Here is a 20,161-nt window from a genome sequence, read left to right as displayed (position 1 = left end):
ATATGATGGTGGCATGTCAAAACTGACATCTGAACCCAACCATCCAGTGATTGACATTGTAAATAGCACTCCATACTATCAGTGTGATGACACACAACTCAGCAGTATTCCAGCCATATGCTGGCGGTCCTTCAATAACTGAGTCTGGACCAGACAATCCAGTGATCAACATCATCATCAACTGGAATATGCTTATAAGCATAACATCTGAACATGTCACTTATAGAACAACCAACAAATGTTTCTCAAAGACAGGGTGGTACATGGTGAGGTACACAGAGAGAACAGGTGGGTACATTGGTGGTACAAAAGACATCTAACTAACATTTGTACTTCTTATACAAAATAACCCAAACCATTATCCTTATTATTTCCCATTTTTATAGCAGATCAGATATTCGGGTTAGGAAAGATCCTGTTAGTGAGAAAGAGTTCAACCAATATGACAACTTTGTTATAAGGCTATATACCTGGAGAAAGGTGCATAATGATTTTTATAACATGGTATACGGAGAGGTGTTATGATGCATTGTCTCAACAACAGATGAGATAACTGTTTCGCACACAGGAATCAACTGTTTAGCATTGCAAACTTCTTAAGAGAGTTAAAAATTTGTGCTTCACTAAAAAAATTAACTGAAATCAAACTTGTGTTCACATAAGCTGAAAACATGTGCCTTGCAGAACAACATCAGTCTCTTCCGAGCACAAAAATCAAAGAATGTTGCACAATGTTAAGACTCAGGAATCAATAGGCATGTTTAGTCAACACAGCACATCGTTCATAATGATTTTAAAGCAGCAAATATGACAACCTCATTAAAGTCAGATCATTTACTCTCACTTAATACCATTTCGCATGAAGATATTGGCCCAGCACCAAGCACAATCACTTCAGGTGAACCCCTGTCTTTCACCGGTCAAAACAAAGCATTCATTAGCCAATCAAATAGTAGCTTCTTTCTAAAGTGATTCAGTTTTGCTTCTGCACTGCAATTTTCAAATTATGATTTAAAAACAAAAAAAAAAAAAACATAAAAAAAATCCCGTTAATTGTACTCCCATTTCAGCACTCATAAAATGGTACTTTATTTGTGCATGCTTTGGTACTCATAAAATATTCACAACCATAGAATGTGTCAACCTTTCTGATGACCAGCATTGGATATTAAATTTAATTTGAGATACAGAAATCAAATATGCTGCTTTGCTAGCATTGGTTGATTGTACTAAGAATTCTGAAGCCCTTGTGTTGATTTACTGTGCAGAATGTTCATCAGACGTGGCCTTCAATGAAGGAGACTTCAGGTCTTGACAGAGTGTCATAAGAGTCAGAGATCTGACTTGAATGAGATTGTTGGTACAAGGGAGCAGTGTCTGCTGCAGGAAAGTATTGTCTAAACATGCACTGACACTACAATCAATGAATCACTACGACATGCATCAACCACAGTTACCTTGTCTGTTTCATGGAGCCTACCCTAAAATAGGAAGATACCACACCAGCTTTAATCTACAGACCAGAATACACGACCTCTCTCAACCACAGGATCTTAACAATATCATATTAAAATGAGTGTGAGTGACTTTAGTTTTACCTCACTTACAGCAATATTCCAGCAATATCATGGCGGGGCACACCAGAAATGGGCTACACATACTGTACCCAGGCGGGGAATCGAACCCCGGTCTTCAGCATGACATTTAAACTCTCTAACCACTGGGCTACCAAACCACTCCACATTTCAGTCAACATAATAAACGGTTAAAAAGCATTTTCTCATTTTTATGGGTTGAATGTCCTAAAACACTATTTCCTATTGCCTTTCATTCTTCAGTGTTTTCCTGCAATAGAAAAGTAATATTTCTTTGCTTAAGAATTATATAAGTTTATTCATGTGCATTTAATTGGGGTGGGTTTTATTCCAGATGTATGTCTTAAATACGTCATTCTGTTGTTCTTATTTCAGTTCTATCCTCGACTTCATAAAACATTTTGTTTAATGCATGACAGTTTTTTATTCTATTATTTACTGACGTAAGTACCATATTTCAAAGATAATGCTGCACTTGTTGTTGTTTTAATTCGGTTTATTGCCACTTCTGACAACGACCTGGCCATAAACAAGACGTTGATATGCACCCATAATCAATATATGTCCAAATATTGACCCCGTAATACTGGGCTGTGTGACTGAAAACAAAGACATCACACTTTCAGGAAATACTTCAAGGAGGGGAAGAGCTTCTAAATTCCTAAAAATATCCCCAAATTGGGTTTTGTTTTTAGATCAAGCAAGCAGGGAAAGGCAAAAGCTTTACTGACATTTTTGAAATAGACAACCTGCTAGCTTCCTTGCTAGTCCAGTTGTGCTATGATATCATGTTTGCTCCATGTCCAACTAAACTACATTCACAATCGACTTGTCAAACTCCTCACTGCCTCTTTAAACACAAAAGCGAAGTTTTTGACAAAACAGAGAGGTGTGAGATTTTACAGAAGGGCGTTGAAGAAAGATGTCACCTAACAGATTAGCAACTCTTCTCCAACCAATCAAGAAATGGCTGGTTTGTTTATCTTAGTAGGAAGCTAAAAAAAATGATATGCACTTTCGGCTAGAATAGGAAAACATATCTTCAAAAAATGCAAAAACATTTATGTGAAGGTGTGAAGAATCTCCTAATGTCACACACTGCTGGTGGATTTATTCAGCTTCTCAGTCTCCAGAAAACCTTCAGTTCATGAATGGACTTCACCCTTTCCTCTATGCTGTGCATTCAGATAACCTGTTGCCACGGAAACACTTAAAGCTGGATGGATGTCTAAAAAAATGCTTCAGAACTAAGAATATGCCAAATCAGACATGTGACTTGTACAAACTGCACGTGATACAGTGAGATGCACTGGTGTGGTTGACAAAATCTGAAACTGTTAATGAGGACAAGGAGACATTCTGATTCTGAGTTATTGATTTGGTAACACTAATTAGTTTAATACGTAATGGAATAGACAGAACATGATTATCCCCAGCATATGTTGAGTAACATATCTGAGCCAAATTGTCCTCTAATCTAACCCCAGTTTGGCAGCATGCCATTTGCATGACACTGGCCATTGATATTGTGAACAATATGTTGTCTGTCTTAAAATCTGTATTGCTTGTTTGTTGACCATTAATTGCTTTACTGTTCACTATGGATTAACCTTTGTCTACATATACGTTTGTAAAGTAGGTCCAATATGTGGTCACATTAGATTTCATATTACTACATGTTGGTATATACATCTCCATGAGTATAGATGAATATAGAGGTGCACAAGCTTTTGCACTGATGGTGATTTTTCTCACCTGTGCCGTGGATGTGTTAGAGTCTCCAGTCTGAAGCTGCATCACATCCTCCTGGGTAGCTCGGATGAACTCCCTGCAAAACAAAGTACAACCATACAATAAGGTATCCTTAAATAACATTAATCTGCTATCCAAACAACAGTCTTTAGAGTCTGTACCGTTCGTGCATGTGCATGAATGCATGAATGCATAGATGATGGTGGGAGTTGGGGCTATGTGAGTGAGTGAGTGAGTGAGTGAGTGAGTGAGTGTAGTTTTATGTCGCTTTAAGCAATATTTCAGAAACATCACTGCAGAGGATACCAAAAAAGGTCTTCACACATTGTACCAATGTGGGGAATCGAACCTGGGCATTTGGTGTGGAAAGTGAATCACCAAGCAACCCCACTGACCTGGGGGATGGATGAACGAGATTAAAAGGAGCATGATTAGGGGGCTTGTTGAGAACAATTCAGCAGTTTAGATGTCACTCTACTGAACTTCAACGAATTGGTGATGAGAAGAGCCGTTTAGATTGATATTACCACATGTTTGCATCCAGAGTCCTCGTTCCTCAATGCGATTGTATTGTTAAGATGATCGCAACTCCTATACTTTAACAAAGACTTACGACTGTCATAGTGCTAAATTGCTTTGAGGAGTATCAACCTCTATCAATTGAACACACAATCACATCATTTTAGGGCAGCCAAATGACCAGAACCTGAATACTGCATGAGTGAGTGAGTCAAGTTCTATGATGAATTTAGCAATACTGCAGCAATAGCATGGAGGAGACCACCAGAAATGTGCTTCACACATTGTATCCATGTGGAGATATTAAGTAGATTCTGAAGTTTTGTAGGGGTTTTGGGTGGGGGAAGGAGGAGACAATTGCTGGTTCAAAAGGTCCCAGGGGTTCCAGGGTCAATGTTGACAAAGTTGGTCACCACCCTGTGTCAAGTCCTTGTTAGCCTATCTGTACATGTTTGTATGAACATTCCAGTTCGGCCATGCCTTGGTGAAGACTACAGAGCCATGGCAACACCTATCTGATGTTTGATGAAGATTGGGGCTATCAACATCCTCACGGTTTCTATTGAGAAACAAACAAAGCAATTTCGCAGTCCATCATATCAAGGATTTCAAGAAATTAAGCCCTGGGATCAGCTTGAAGAGATCCACTTATAAAGCTAACAAAGAAAATTGCAAATGACACAACTCGTTCACTACATTTTATTTCTATTCATGTCGTCCTTTCAGAACCAAAAGTCTATCTGCCTAAGTGGAGTGAATTAGCGAGTGAGTGGATTGTTCTACCTTTGTCAGCCACATACCAGCTATACCACTGAGCCCTGTACATGGACACTCTGCACGTTTAGTTTAATCCCGATTTGAAAAAGATTTCAGTGTATTTGTGTCAGCTGAGTGCGAGATGAAAGCCTGAAGTAAAGAAGGTCTTGATGGAACATGAAAATAGTTACATCTTGTGTCTGGCAGTCCTTTCTGGTTGATATAGTGTTCTGTGAACAACTGTGAAAACTGTGTGTTCTGTGAAAAACTGGGCCAATTTGTTAGCCCTGTCAAAGCAGATGTAATTCGGGTAACATGGCCGTGTTAAGTATCACAACATTAACAAATAAGTTAAACATTTTTAGGGGTCTTTCTTACAAGTTATAGATGTGACAATGAATTCAGGTCAAGACAAGACAGATGTGTTGGCTTGGTCGTCAGAAACAGTACTTTACATTTTACATGAGTGAGTGAGTGAGTGAATGAATGAGTGAGTGAAAGAGTGAGTGAGTATGTTTTTTGAGCTGCTTTTAGCAATATTCCAGCAATATCACGGAAGGGGACACCAGACATAGGCTTCATACATCATATCCACATTGAGAATTGAACCTTTGTCTTCAGTGTGACAAGTGGACGCTTAACCATTAGGCTATCCTACCAGCCTTACATTTTAATAATTTCTAAGACAATTTCAAGTACATCTTAAAACAGATAGTTTCTGGGAGTCGGCTGAACCTCTCATCATTTTACAGTGTAACAACATTCAAAGTACAGGATTTACAGTAATGCACTGGAGGTACAATATTCACAAACATTGCATAAATCATTTCCGAGATTACAATATGTGACCCTGAATTTCAGAATGTCGAGAAGCAATTTGCACAATTTTCAAATCCTACTCATGTAATCATTCCTGTGTAAACACAAAGATTAATGAAAGACAACATGAAACTGATCGAATCTTCTTCGAATCTTGGGACATACAATTCAGTCCTTGCTTGTACCATGTGACAAGAGCTGATCCCATGACATGGCAACAGTTCTGGTGACTTGAAATAACCTTCAAAGCAAGCCCTCGCATGTACCAAACACGTTTTTCACAAGATATTGTTACTAGATTAAGTTCTATCCACATCTTACCATACCTCCATCTTGTCTGAAGGAGAAAAATTCCCTAAATCTTCTCTTAAACAATACCACAGCCTTCCTCCGCCTAACAGGAAACCGTTCATGGATCTCCCAGCAAATGCTGCCTTTGTTTACAAGGTTTGCAATGTTGACACTATAATATCAATCTTGAAGTTCCTGTTGATATTTACACATCCACTTTTCATCTCGGTATATAAATAGACAGGTCAGTGAGAGTGAGTAAGTGAGTGAGTGACTTTGGTTCAATGCCGTTTTTAGCAATATTCCAGCGAGGGACACCAGAAATGGGCTCCACACACTGTACTCGTGTATGGAATCGAACCCGGGGCTTCCACATGTTGAACACTGTAATCGCTTGGCTATCCCATCGCCTCAAGTAAGTGAGAAAATAATTGTGTTTTCAACAATTGTCACTGACTGGTCAGGGAGGTCGACTTTCGTTACAGTTCATAAGTAAATCCCAATTCCATCAAAGTTATGATCTGAATGATTACATGTCATGTGACCTGTCAGGCAATGCCACCATGAAAAGATGGCCCTGAAGCCATACTGACCACCACTTATTTTCCAACATGGGCTGTGCACAAGGTCACAAAATCCTTTCCTAACACAGTAAAAAATGTTAGAGGCAGGAGCAAGTTTTATGAAAAGACGGATCATGCAAAACTAGATATTTTTTACCAAATACAAAAAGTATTTGTCGCTGCATTGTGATCTTCCAAAAGGACCAAACCATAATGCTATACTTCAATCAAATACACTAGGAAAAGTGTCTGAAGCCAAGGTAACATAATTCACTAGCCTAAAACCTGAAATATCATATGGTAGCTATTCAATGAAGACTAGTAGTTGTTTCATATAAGTGCCTTTTGAAAGGGAAGTAGCTTTTGCTTTTAGAAACATGACAAATACCTCCCACTAATAGGAGCCAGAGGTTTATTAAACATTTGAAGAATAATTTTTTGATATCAGTATGTGTAGCAAGGTTTGTTTTCATGAGATGTAATAAATGTCATCACAGTTTAGAGTATTAGAGGCAATAACAAATGTCAGCAATAGACTTCTTCACATTGGAAGATACCACTGAGATAAACCGTAAAGAAAAGCAACTAATGTAAAATTGCTAACAATGACGCACAATTAAAGACCTCATTTCAAATACTTCAGTTGACCAGTCATATTCTCAAACTACAGTTTCCACACCCAGCCCTCCCCATCCAGATTCCTTAATCCACTCCCAAGCCGGTCACTACAATACAATTCCAAGGCGCAGAAGTACACAAACAAACAATAGTGACTGTCAACAACAGAGTTTAGCAATGAGGTATCAGTGGGGTTTTATGAGAGCTAAATATAATCTGTCACGTGTGGGATTAGTGAGCCGAGAAGGCCCGTGGTCATGACTCGTCTCGCTAATGCGGATATCATGAATCATCCACTTATCACTGATCTGGCTTTAGGGAGTCTCCCTGGAAATAACCTGTCTTCCTTGTAGAATAAAAACCTGGGTGTTGGGATGAATGTATGTGTACAACCTTGAGGCCCATATATAGATAATAAATAGAAACACCCCTCTAATGACGCTATAACTAAGTGAATGAATGATCAAGTTAAAAGAATGATTTTGTAATCTATCAATGCTAAAGCCACACTGATATAAATTAACATTGTTCAAACTGTTTTCTGATATCGGAAAAATATTCCATTTTGTAGTGAAAATCAAATTCTCTGTTTATTAACTGTAACTATACAATTATTTAGTTGAAGAACACTGTAGTTTAGATTAAAGACCAGATATCTTTCTGTAACTATACCTGGCTTGAATAATACTTTTTGACCGACACCTTCAAGGTTTCACAAACACAAGTTCAAATATTTCAACATTGTGCATTATGATTTCTTTCAAGAACATGCAAGACAGATCGAACATGTCACCAGCAATTTCTTAACACTGCGGCTTAAAAAATACAACAGTTGATTGTCTTGTTCCAAAATTAACAGGTCTGCTCTGAAAAACTTCAAAGTATGCACAGACAGACTCCTCATCTCTAAATTCCAAAAATGCAATTTTTTCGTCACTGGGATGCCACATCTTTTTTCTCTGTTTGCCTGAGTGGAACTTGCGACATTTCATACGCTATCCCCATTGGGAGGTTCAAGGTTGCTGTAATGATTCCCTTAAGTTGTGAAATCACTGCTCTTAACATGGTTTAACTTTCACTGAACCCCAAACTTAGGGATGGCAGGGCAAATAACACTGTCGTATAGAGGGCAAAGACCTCTGCTTTTCATAAATAATAACATAGGGCCTACCTGATACCCTTTTTCATGCTCTCAAACATCAGGAGAGCTCTGTTTGGCCTTGGAATTTTGGGGATTTTTGGTGATTTACGAAAACTGAATCCTAATCCTCGGCTCGTCTGTTGGGGCCGTGTGTACAGCCTGGGACTATGACGTATCGTGTCACCCAGCACAGACGTGGACGAGGATGAGGAAGATTGGGAGCGTACTGACATCCCGCCGAACGACTGGCTCCTGGCAACTGGTAATGTGGCTCGTGCAGGACGCTCCTGCTTCAGCGACATCTTGTCTTCATGTCGGGACGGCTGTGTCTTGCGAGTCATTGAGGATGTTGGATCTGAAAATAAGTATAAATGGTTAAATTTTAGGTAGACTGATACTGAGGCAATACATACAATAATGAGCGATTGTGAAATTCGACATGGAGGACGGCCATATTGAGCCTCATTCACCAACTTCCTCATGCAGTACAAATGAAGACTTAAACATAAGAAACATTCTTCTGCCTGCTTGAGGCGATCAATGTAACGGTAGGAGCTTCATGATAGCATCGTTATCATCAGTATCAACACATTCATATTTACCAGCATTATCAACACATATACTTCATTAACAAATATCCAAAAGGCATGAATGCCATATTCAACAATAAAAGTAGCTAAAAACGTCTGAGTGAGTGAGTGAGGTGTGTGCGACAATCAAACATTTTAACCAGTAGATAAAAAGACTGACCCTCATGAAACATGGAGAATATTATTACATATCTTTACTTGATATCCTCTCTATTGATATATGATATACCTCATATGACAACACATCACTGAAAGAGTGAGTGAAATTAACCATGTTTTATATTTATCTTTGAAACATGGAGATAAAAGGTCAAGGTAAGATATCTGATTTCAAACCAACAGCTAATGTATTGCCTGAATCTAAAACCCATAGTCACATTTTGTTTGTAGTGAGGAATGATATTTGTGCATCAGGCAGTTAGCATACAGCTACAACTGCTAGTCAGGATTTTTTCCTTCGCTCTATAAAATGTTTAAAAAAATGTTCGCTTGACATGACACTGCACTTGCACTTTTAATCTTGCCTACTGAGTGCAGTACAGGTGCACTCTGTCCACCTGCCATGACGTCATAACAAAGTATCCAAATAAAGTAACCTCCAAGTGATGTTTCTGAAGGTTGTAGAATTAAGTTGATGGAGAAAGGACACTAGAAAACAGCTGAAGAAACTAATGGCTCTTCAAAAAGTCATATTTTGTTTTAAAAAAGTCATTAGAACAGATTCAAAGAAAGTAGTCATTAGGAATTGGTGCATGTGGTACACTGATTGATCCAGTGGTCAACAGTATGAGCATCGTTCTATGCAATGGGTATACATGTCAGCCAAATTATGAGTCTGACCACCTGATCGAGTCAGTTGCCTCTTACGACAAGTTGGGCCAGATCTGTCACATGAAGGTCACGGTGACATGTGACACTAATAAATAGTGAATGTACATGTTTCTTTCCAACTGAATCAACCTTTTACGGACACAATGTTTGCATTATACCTACTATCTGATACAAATGCCATGTGTTTAACACAAACATTTGCAAGATTAACAGCCCTGTTTACTTAGTCCAAGCTACAAAACACGGATACGACAAAAGTTCATTCTGATAATTGCAGTGAATAAACATCCTAAGGTCTCAGACCCTTGATAATAATATATTCTTGAACATATTGACAGCTAATTAGAACCTCTGGGCAGGTGCTTGTACAGTCTAATTCAAGATACATAGGCTGGCTGGCAGTGTGTGCGCCCCATTCTCTATCAATATTGAAAATTCGGCCAATCAACATAGTTTCAACACAGTTGACGTGGGTAACAGTTTCCCTTACTGCGCTCTTAGTCATATACTTCTCATGATTCTTAAGTTAATTCTGATGTTCATCATGATGATAATTCTGTTATCTCTGAACCTAATCAATGTTCAGCTAATTTCATATTTTATTTTATTTTATATGCTATTTATTCTTAATTTGTTTTGGCAGGAGAGGAGAAGGAAGGGTTATTTTGAAATTACACATTACTTAGTACATGAAAAACATGTTCTCCAAAACTAGGGTATAAGTCGCATATCACACACATCTGTCATCAATAAGTAATAAGTACATGACAACACATGCTGTGCTCAGTACATGAACATGTGGGCTGTCGCATCTGTCCTATGAATAACTCAAGTGACTTCAAGTGACCGCTCTGCTGATGGAATTAATAAATTTCTGACAAATATTCAACAACGAAGCTTTGACTAATGCTTCTTTTTACAGTATTAATGGAGCACTGTGAGTCCCTCCCTGCACAAACTGGTGTCACTCCTTATCGTCAATGTACAAACAAGCTGCACCACCCACTCGCACACAGACTAGCCGCAGAAATTCCTTTCGTTCACCATTGTCCAGGGCTATGTACTCCAGTCATTTGGTTCACAATAACCTTCCCATGAGTTGGAACATTCTACCCAGAATCATTACAAAATACCAGAAAAATATTTAAAAGAGCCATGGCACAACAGGCTCAAATAATTGTCAACTATTTCAAAATCATTTTAAAATTGATTTTCTTAACAAAACACTGAAAAACATAATAGTTATCTTAAAATAATATTGCTTGAAATAATAATTTACGTAAAGGATAAACAGAAATATTAATATCATACACATAATGTCAAAAAAGGCGAATACAGAATTATAGAAATGAACAAGTTAAAAGTTAATATCAAATCCAAAATTATTTCAGCTGTATTGTTACAAAATGATACAAATTAGGTGTAAGAATAAATGGTAATCTTATTCATGTTTCTAAGAATGATAGATTTAATTCATTTGAAAGTTAAATACAATATGTTCAAAATTGTCAACCAGAATATTCTGTAAAAACATATCTACCTATAGTCAGTTGTGAATGATCACACCTCCAATTGAAATCTACCTGTCCACACTTCCGTGGCAGTGTATATACCAGGTGCTCCTCCTGAATGACTCAAATACCTAGCCTATTCAAGTCAATTACAGTGGCTGAATGGCGGGTGCCTTTGTTTACCATTATCTCCTGGGCTTTTCAAGGCCCCCAGTCACGATTGTTTACATAAACACACTGAGTTACGTACAGCGATACACTCCAGTATGAAGCAATACATCCACAAGAATCTCCCAGTGTGACTAATCAACACAATCATCACTGGTACAACATGGGTGGTTATCACACGCGTTATACGATGGGTATACAACAGGGTGTATACAGGAACCAGGAAATAGTAACTCGTAACCACAGAATGCTGTCCGTGAAGGCTTGCATGACCCAGTTTACAGTCCATGAAGGCTCTCCGCCCACATGCTAAACACCTGAGTCAGACAGCAGCGTTGTTCAAACTGGAGTCTTCGTTCATCCAAGTTCAGTGGTCAGTACTTAACCAAGGACAGAGCTATTTTGACCAGTGCCTGTCAGGCTTATGGCAAAGCAGAAATCTGGTTTGACTGACAAGATCCTCTCTTGACAGAGTTCACCATGTATTGATCAGAAAATCAATTTGCACTTATTATTAATCCTGGGATACACAGATAGAATTTGATATTCCATTGTTCACTGTTTGTGTGGAATATGTGTATGCAATATCAAACTTCAAAATGATGTGACCTCACTTCATTGATCAGTATGTCCCATAGCTGTTTCAAGCAGTTTCAAGCTTGAACTGTCATAGCAACGTATACATGAGTATCAGGGTAGTGAGAGTGTATGGTTTAACAGTCACCTGCATGGGGCTGTGATATGTACATGCTAAATGTAGGTGTATCTAACATTAAACATTACTGATGACAGACATGACAAAATCCTACAAGATTTTTATGAAATTTGGGAAAGTGCCATTTGTCTGCACAACAGTGGCTGTATCTTGTTTATTTCTTAGGAATGACATAAATAAGTGAAACAAGGGAATATCATACACTGTCCTTATATTCTTCATCAAATAATCTACTTGTTTCATTCACACAAATACTCTAGCTATTCAGAAGGTGCTTGTACATAATGAGACAATACAGCGATTGATGTTGTGAGCAATGATCCACACATAATCAGGGTCCAGTACACTCAAAGTCTGTCATTTCTGAGGTTGACTCTGATGAACAGATCTGCCACACATCTATTCCAAGTAGAGTAGAAATAATTCTACCAATTTTAGAACAAACTTAGTCACACAGAACTTGCACTAATATATTGAACCTACCGTCTTTCTCTGAGATACAGAATCCAACAATCAACACTAAGGTCTGGTATTATGAGGAATCAAACCTGGAGTAACCACGACTAAAACTAAACACAGACATAATCATGTCTGGGACAATGTCCTCAGTTGATCTAAAATTCAAACTGACATCCCTCCTCATTCCGGAGTCACACTTTCCAAGTTAAAAACTCATCCCCCAATTAAACTGTTCCTAATTACACACAAAATAACAAACATGCCACCGGGACTACAGGCAGCAACTATTGTAATGTTGGGAGTTACACTTCAAGCAATGTGTTTTGTCATGTAAATTCTTTTCGCTCCCAAATGAATTAAGGACAAATTCCTGCACACAAACAACAAAGGATGGCCATGGGAGCCCACACTGCGACAAAATAGTTCCGACAAAGTTACAGATTGTCCTCATCAGATCTGGGGCTCACTGCTATTCTTGCAGGGAAGGAAGGTGACACTGGACGTGAACTGGCTGTCCATGATAGCTCAGCCTCTATGTGTGGTGTTTGTGTAGTACGCAGCCAGGTAAATACCATCTCAGTACAGCAACTGACCCCTTCTTTGCAGTTACTTGCTCTATCCAATATGGCAAGAACGCTAAATTCCACAAAGTAAACCTTGGCGTCACCACACCTTCCTTCATATACTAGGGGGTTGCATGATATAGTCCACTGGTTAAAGTGCTCCCTTGTCACCTGACCCGTGAGGGTCCCGGGGTAGAATAGGCCTTCAGCAACCCATGCTTGCCATAAAAGGCGACTATGCTTGTCGTAAGAGGTGACTAACGGGATCGAGTGGTCAGGCTCGCTGACTTGGTTGACACATGTCATTGGTTCCCAATTGCGCAGATCGATGCTCATGTTGTTGATCACTGGATTGTCTGTTCCAGACTCAATTATTTACAGACCGCCGCCATATAGCTGGAATATTGCTGAGTGCGGCATAAAAGTAAACTCACTCACTCACCTTGGTGGTTCAGGTATGAATCCCTATACAGGAGGCAATCTATCAAGACTAGTTGTGGTGTCCACCCATGATTTTGCAGACTTTTGCAGGATGGTATATAACAGGCAAAACACTGTCTTCTACAGATATAATAAATAGCGTTTTTTTAGGTCAAAAACATTAATGTCCAGTAAGATACTGTCCTATTTTAATTGAAAAAGGTAACAGCTGTCACAAGGAAACTGGCACTGTCTCATTTCATACTAACAGTATATCTTTCGGCATTTGATATATATTATTATCCAAAATTCTATTGGAGGAAAAACAATCCCATTCTAGAGGCAAGATAATAAGCATAAATACACATATGGAATGCTCAGAAAGTATTAACAGGTTTCTCAGAATAGACAGGGACAGGAATCTGTCATAATAAATATGACAAGATGACACATACAGCTGTGTAGAAGCCATCACAAGAAACAATATTAAGATGTATTTTACACCATGGTGCAGAGAATCTACTCATGGAAGTAAATTAGAATATGCATTAAACACATTTCCTTTTGATACAACAAAAATGATACAGCATCTAAGACTCAATTCAGTGATAACACCCGAGAGGACTTCACACTCACTACAATATAGCAATGCAATCTTTCAACATTGACAATCCTGTTGTCTATTTATGATACTGATGACAACACGAAGTCGTGAACATCAAACAGCTGGCTGTCACTCAGAGATATGACTTATCAATGCAACAGTCTCTTGATAATACTGACTGACAGGGATTACAGTCGGCATATTGCCCCCATAATGCACTAGCAGCAGGTATCACCACACTCAGGACATATAAGAAGACAACTCTGATTCCCAAATATCTTCCTAGTTCTATCATGACTTTAGTAAATACTGGATTGTGATTGGTTAATAGTCATTCAGGGGTATATATCATGTTATATAGCTCTGATTTTCAACACAGTATGTTTATTTCCTTATAATACATCAGTTAATTTGGCTGTAAAGTTAACTATGAAAACTTATTTTCAAAACTATTGCTGAAAGATATAACAACGAATGAGCATATTCAAATCATAGTACTATAAGGGAATTTACAGATGAATGAATAAATAAATAAGTAAATAAGTAAATAAATAAATAAATAAATAAATAAATAAATAAATAAATAAATAAATAAATAAATAAATAAATAAATAAATAAATAAATAAATAAATAAATAAATAAATAAAGTGAATGAATGAATCAATGACTGAACGAATGAATATATATAAATGAATATAAATGATGAGGAATAAGATGATGAATGAAAAACCACCTAATAAGTAAATACCTGATGAATGAATGAATGATTGAATGAATGATCAGTTAAACGTGAAAAGGAAGAAATAAATTTACAGAATTTGTCTCTCTACCAAAAATCTTAAGTTTAAGGCGAAATATAATATCAAATAAACTTACTTCAATTCAAAGTATTTCCAGTATCTCAGGTTCAAGTCAGGAAACTTCTAGAATGTCAAAAGCCCAGTTTGAGCATGACTTGATATTATCTCATCTAATCTCAGAAATAAAAAACAGCTTCTCTTCATTGGTTATTTCACATAAACATCTTACAACACAGGGCCGGGCACTGCATGGTGTAATCGGTCACATGATCACCTGCGTAATGCTTTCATTCACAACAAGGTAACCTATCCTGCAGTTTGACTCAGAAAGTCTAAATATAATTGTCTACACATAATATCACGACGAATACATTCCAGAGCTATGTTATCAATCTCTTCACACTTTCTCTCAAGGAGATTCATGAACTTACTGCCATGCATGACAGGTGACATGGTGAATGGATGGGACAATGTCTTGAACTACAGACCCATGCAAAACATATTCGGATACTTGACGTAATTTCCATGGACTTACATGTTATTTCAGTGTAGCATAAATAACTTTCATGAAGTGAGTCTAGCTTAGATCATTGTAACACTGGCAAATTGGAAATCATGTCTGCTCTGCACACATTATATCAGTTCAATTTTCCGACAACTATAATTTAACTAGTGACATCACATTTATCAACTTACATACAAATACACAATGTACAATTCCATAGGCCGCCATGTTAAATGAGTTCATGGCACTGTACATATGTTGATTAAATTGTCGCCATTTGATAAATAAGCAACAGAAAATTAAACAGAAATTATCATGGTTTGTTTGGTCCAGACTGAATCAGTCATACAACACAAACATAATGGACCACAAAATAAGATACACTTGCAAAATACATTCTAATCTCAGTATGGCTTGCCATGTACCGAACAGCCTTATTATAGGGATATATTAATTTAAATAGTGCTACAACCTCTGTAGTCTGTCCCAAAGTCCCTGAACCACATTATTTTCCCTATAGCTTTGCCCTAACCTCAGTGTTAAAGCCCTAAATGAAGCAAGTCTAGATTTCCCAGGTTAATCTCCCACAGCCCACTGAGGCTCCTTTTCAATCTGAATGGGTTCAGTTACTATCAAACTTACATATATTCAGGGACTATGCATTAGTCTACAACCGCTGAAGTGACAATATTCACCATGATGCACTTTTTAACACATAGTGACAAGTGACAATGTCATCCTAACCCTTATAGACCTCAATCTCAGTCTAAAAGTCAAATACAAATGATCTAATTTTCTTTAACATTTAATATCTAAATTATTTTACAAAAAATAATGAAACACTGTCATCAAGTGCGGCCTAATATGGCCATACCTGAACACTAACACCAAACAAAGAGCACGAAGCAATGTCACGTACTTCACATTCCACCTGTAATCAGTGGGGCCAGGTGAGAGATGGGGTGGGAGAGATAGGGGATAGGTAGGTAGACATCTCAGCTATCTAAATCCTGCTATTGTTTACTTGATATATGTACATGACTGACAAATACAGACTGCGAAGGACACGCTTAGATCACAACTTCCTTTTATGGAAATCAGCAGGAATGTTAACGCTAATTTTCACTTGATACTACTGGAAAGTACCCGATATATCTGTAAATCTTGTGACAAATACTTCCTGGGTGTGAAAACTGATATGACTGACAAGGTAGATACATTCTCACAGTGGAATACACAGAGCAACAGAATGCTGAAAACATAGGTTTATGACAACCTTATTACCTTTTGAGCTTTCAAACAGGTAAGGATCATTTTGTTCAAACATTTGCAATAAATCTTCAAAGGCCTAAGCCCTTCCCAGCGGAGTGAGTACAGAGGTTATCACACACAAATATTCCCTTCTTCAGTGTACTTCAACATTCAAAGCTTGAAGTTGAAGTGTCAAATTTTGACAAATTTCAGACTGCACCCAGGTCCTAAACAATTTCCAAGAACGACACCACAGCAACTGAGTGTTTTACGTGACATAATTTATGCTATTCAAAGTTACATAGGAATATTCTAAGAGACTGCTTGACGATATCACACAAATAGTGTGTCATAATATGACTGAAATTTTGTATTAAGTAAATGGGGATAAATACATTTTTCTTCATTAAAATTTGAGCTGATTGTCACAAAAGTATTCCTGTCTAAATTTGAGTAGCATGAACAGGAGGGAATCTCAATTTATTTTTCCCGCACCTGACAACCTCTTCCTGAAACTTTATTTTACCTATTGACCACTGCCACATGGCGATAACTGCCTTGATTAGTTACACTTGTACCTGATATCAAAAAGTTTGTTAGCACTTTCAGAACTGCTGGTCATTTAATGGCTGACATCTTAACACTGTTTGTGTGATGTTGAACATGATGATGTTATCAGTGAACCTATTATAAGGTATACGGATACAGGTCATAATGAGGTTTATCTTAACAGCCATTATATACAAACACTATGAGAACTGTAGATTCATGAAAATTTCCTCTTATTTCAAAAGATAACACAGTCACAACAGCCAGGTTCATCACCTGAAATGTTTCAGTCTCATCATCAGGAATACAAAGTTTCAGTATCTGGTTACATTGAGCTAATTTCACTAAGGGACTGTCCATAAAGGTAGTGTCGATGATTTCTATCAAGAAGCATGCACAATGAGAGTGACACCCCCTAACTCCCAACCCCTCCCCATCATCAATTTCACCTAGCCATATATAATGAATTTTTATTCCCGAATGATAAGTACCCTTAGGACTAGTAGTATTTCAAACATTTTGGGGATGTTTCTAAACTTTCCCACTATTTGGAAACTGTCTTGGTTTAATTCTATCCCTGCAACATGAATTGGCTGACCTAGAATAAAGAAGCTAACAAACATATCATCATTCTCTCTGCCAAAGGTAACAAAGCATTAAACACGGCACACTTTCAAAACCTGATCCACTTCTTAACACTCAAATGTTCCTAATTCCTAGTCAATAACATGCAACAGCCCTGGAACACTTTGTCCAGCAAAACTGTGTTCCTAACATTAGCCAGGCAACTTTGACATTGCCCACGCCATCAGAACAAATCCAGAAGAATGACAAGAGTTCTTTGAACATTTGTGCCCCACCAGGTGTCAAGAGAACAGTGGCCAGGGACCAACTAATGGATACCATGGACACTGGTCAGTTTGAACATGCTGAGCAGCACCTTGGTAGATGACAGACTTGTGATGTATCACAACCACACAACCTTCCATTCCAAGGATTTCACACACGTACACATAATGGTGGTTTATCCACCAAGGTCTAGCACACATTTACATTAGCATCAAATGAACAACACGAGTTCCTCAACAAGAGGTGTTGGAATCCTAATTTTGTATACCACCTTTTTTCCTGGCATTAAGGCTACATATGGATTACGATCTGTCCCATCTGAATCGCCCAGAAGTAAATATGTTAAGTTTACAAAATCTAAAAGTGGAAAAGACAGATTTTTCTGAACCTTGTACAGGAAACATCTTGGACCAAGATGATGGATTTCATTGAGAAGGTTACGAAGTATCAAGTAAACTTTTATATGGACCTATAAAAGGGTCTGTTTTAGCCAGATATAACGTCTGATTCCATGCAGGGTGCCATGCTGCAGGGTCTAAAAGATATCTCAGAGATACTGGAATTGCCATACAAATAATATTTGACACTGCCATGGAGCTAACATATTTCACTTTCACTTTAAACTCATATCACCATTTCAGCTTCATTCATATCACCATTTCATTTCAAGCGAACAGTTGTACACATTTACAAAAGTGACCAGAACACATTTAAAAAGTCCTCCAAGTTTCATAACAACACAAATTATCTCCCTGCTAATTAAACACTGAGTGTTAGAGAAAGGAAAAGCAATGGCCGTGGTTCGAGACTACACAGTCAATCAATATAACATGGCTGGAAACAAAGGAACCACATCATAATGATGACCTACAAACAAATCCGGTCATATCCAACAATTAATGGTCATCCCTGTCCACTAAGTAACTGAACCATACATTCTGTAACATAATGCTCAAGTAAACACATGTCTGACTTCCATAATCCCACCTACAAACCCTAACCTGACCTCACGTACTTCCTGTCTCATAATGAAGCAAACAGCCTGTTTCTTTCATCTTTCACACAAACAAGATCTGTGTTTACAAACTTTATTACATAAATCTTGGTCGTTATCAAAGGGTGGCTCCAGAGCCACTGCAAATAGTGCACCGTAACTTAGTATGATGTCCTTATACCCTAGAATAACTCAAGTCAGTATTTCACTACACACCAAACTCTGGGGGTCATTATATACAAGACAAAGTGTTATTTATACAAGACAAAGTGTTATTTCTGTATGCTAACTTACTAAGGTCTAGATCCATGAATACTTGTTAACTTACTAATATCAAGATCCGTAGATGGATGTTAAGTTACTAAGATCTAGCCCTATATATGCATGTTACTTACTAAGATCTAGACCTGTATATACATGCTAACAAGATTGAGAGCTATCATAATTTAAGTATGTTGTTGACTTACTTGTTGTGTTATTTAATAATGTTCACGGGATTCAGGGCTATATGCATGTACCTGATTTAAGACTAATTATGCATGTCCACTGAGTGGTGAATGAGTGAGATTAGTTTTACGCCAGTCAGTAGTATTCCAGATATATGGCAGCGGTCTGTAAATAATTGTGTCTGAACCAGACAATCCAGTGATCAATGTAATTGGGAACTGATGACATGTATCAACCCGATCCCGTTAGTAGCCTCTCATGATAAGCAGAGTCATCTTTCATGGCATACTTAGCATGGGCTGCTGAAGGCCTATTCTAATGCCGCACCTTCGCACGTACATGTCCACTGAGAGCTACTTCTGCATTTCTAAGGTGAAGTACTCCTACCACCTGCTATTCATGCAAGTACTTGAGTGCTAATTTTACAGGTTCTGGAACTGCTGTTATTTGTGCTTTTATCAGAGCATCACCTGACAAAACCTCTCCCAAATTACACACATGCACACTGCATGAAGAGCTAAACAACTTCAGATTGTAAACACATACCAGAATTTGTTGGCAGCTGATATAGTTGCCTAGTTTTTTGTGGATTTGAAACATACTGAGACGACGTGTCAGTGAGATGATGATGAACATGTTGCAGAATATCAAGACTCATAAAAGCATCATGTTTTAAAGTTTAAAGATTTTTGATTTGTCAAAGAGAAATGGCCGATTTGTTTTATCCCAATTGCTATGGAGCAGGTGCTCATTTCACAAAGTAAACTTTACCAAGGTTAACCTGAACTCCCATTCTTTAACACTTCACTAAGGTTACCTTAGACTTAGGTTACCTTAGACTTAGACTTAG

The 20,161-nt window shown here is 37.8% G+C and overlaps 1 protein-coding gene across 1 annotated transcript in view; it reads right to left on the bottom strand.

Annotated features, from left to right (window-relative positions):
• The window catches only part of LOC137262038 (rho family-interacting cell polarization regulator 2-like), a gene marked incomplete at its 5' end in the record, with an annotated part of 81,138 nt that overhangs the window by 20,923 nt on the left and 40,054 nt on the right, over positions 1-20,161 (bottom strand). Inside the window, 3 exons of the mRNA XM_067799830.1 lie at positions 1,458-1,481; positions 3,351-3,423; positions 8,085-8,409. Of these exons, the coding sequence (XP_067655931.1) occupies positions 1,458-1,481; positions 3,351-3,423; positions 8,085-8,409 (422 nt within the window). The remainder of the gene's footprint in view (positions 1-1,457; positions 1,482-3,350; positions 3,424-8,084; positions 8,410-20,161) is intronic.

Source organism: Haliotis asinina, chromosome 14 (assembly GCF_037392515.1).
Source record: "Haliotis asinina isolate JCU_RB_2024 chromosome 14, JCU_Hal_asi_v2, whole genome shotgun sequence".
NCBI lineage: Eukaryota > Metazoa > Mollusca > Gastropoda > Lepetellida > Haliotidae > Haliotis > Haliotis asinina.
The sequence above is the reverse complement of the archived record's forward strand: the minus strand, read 5'-3'. Positions and strand labels throughout refer to the sequence as shown.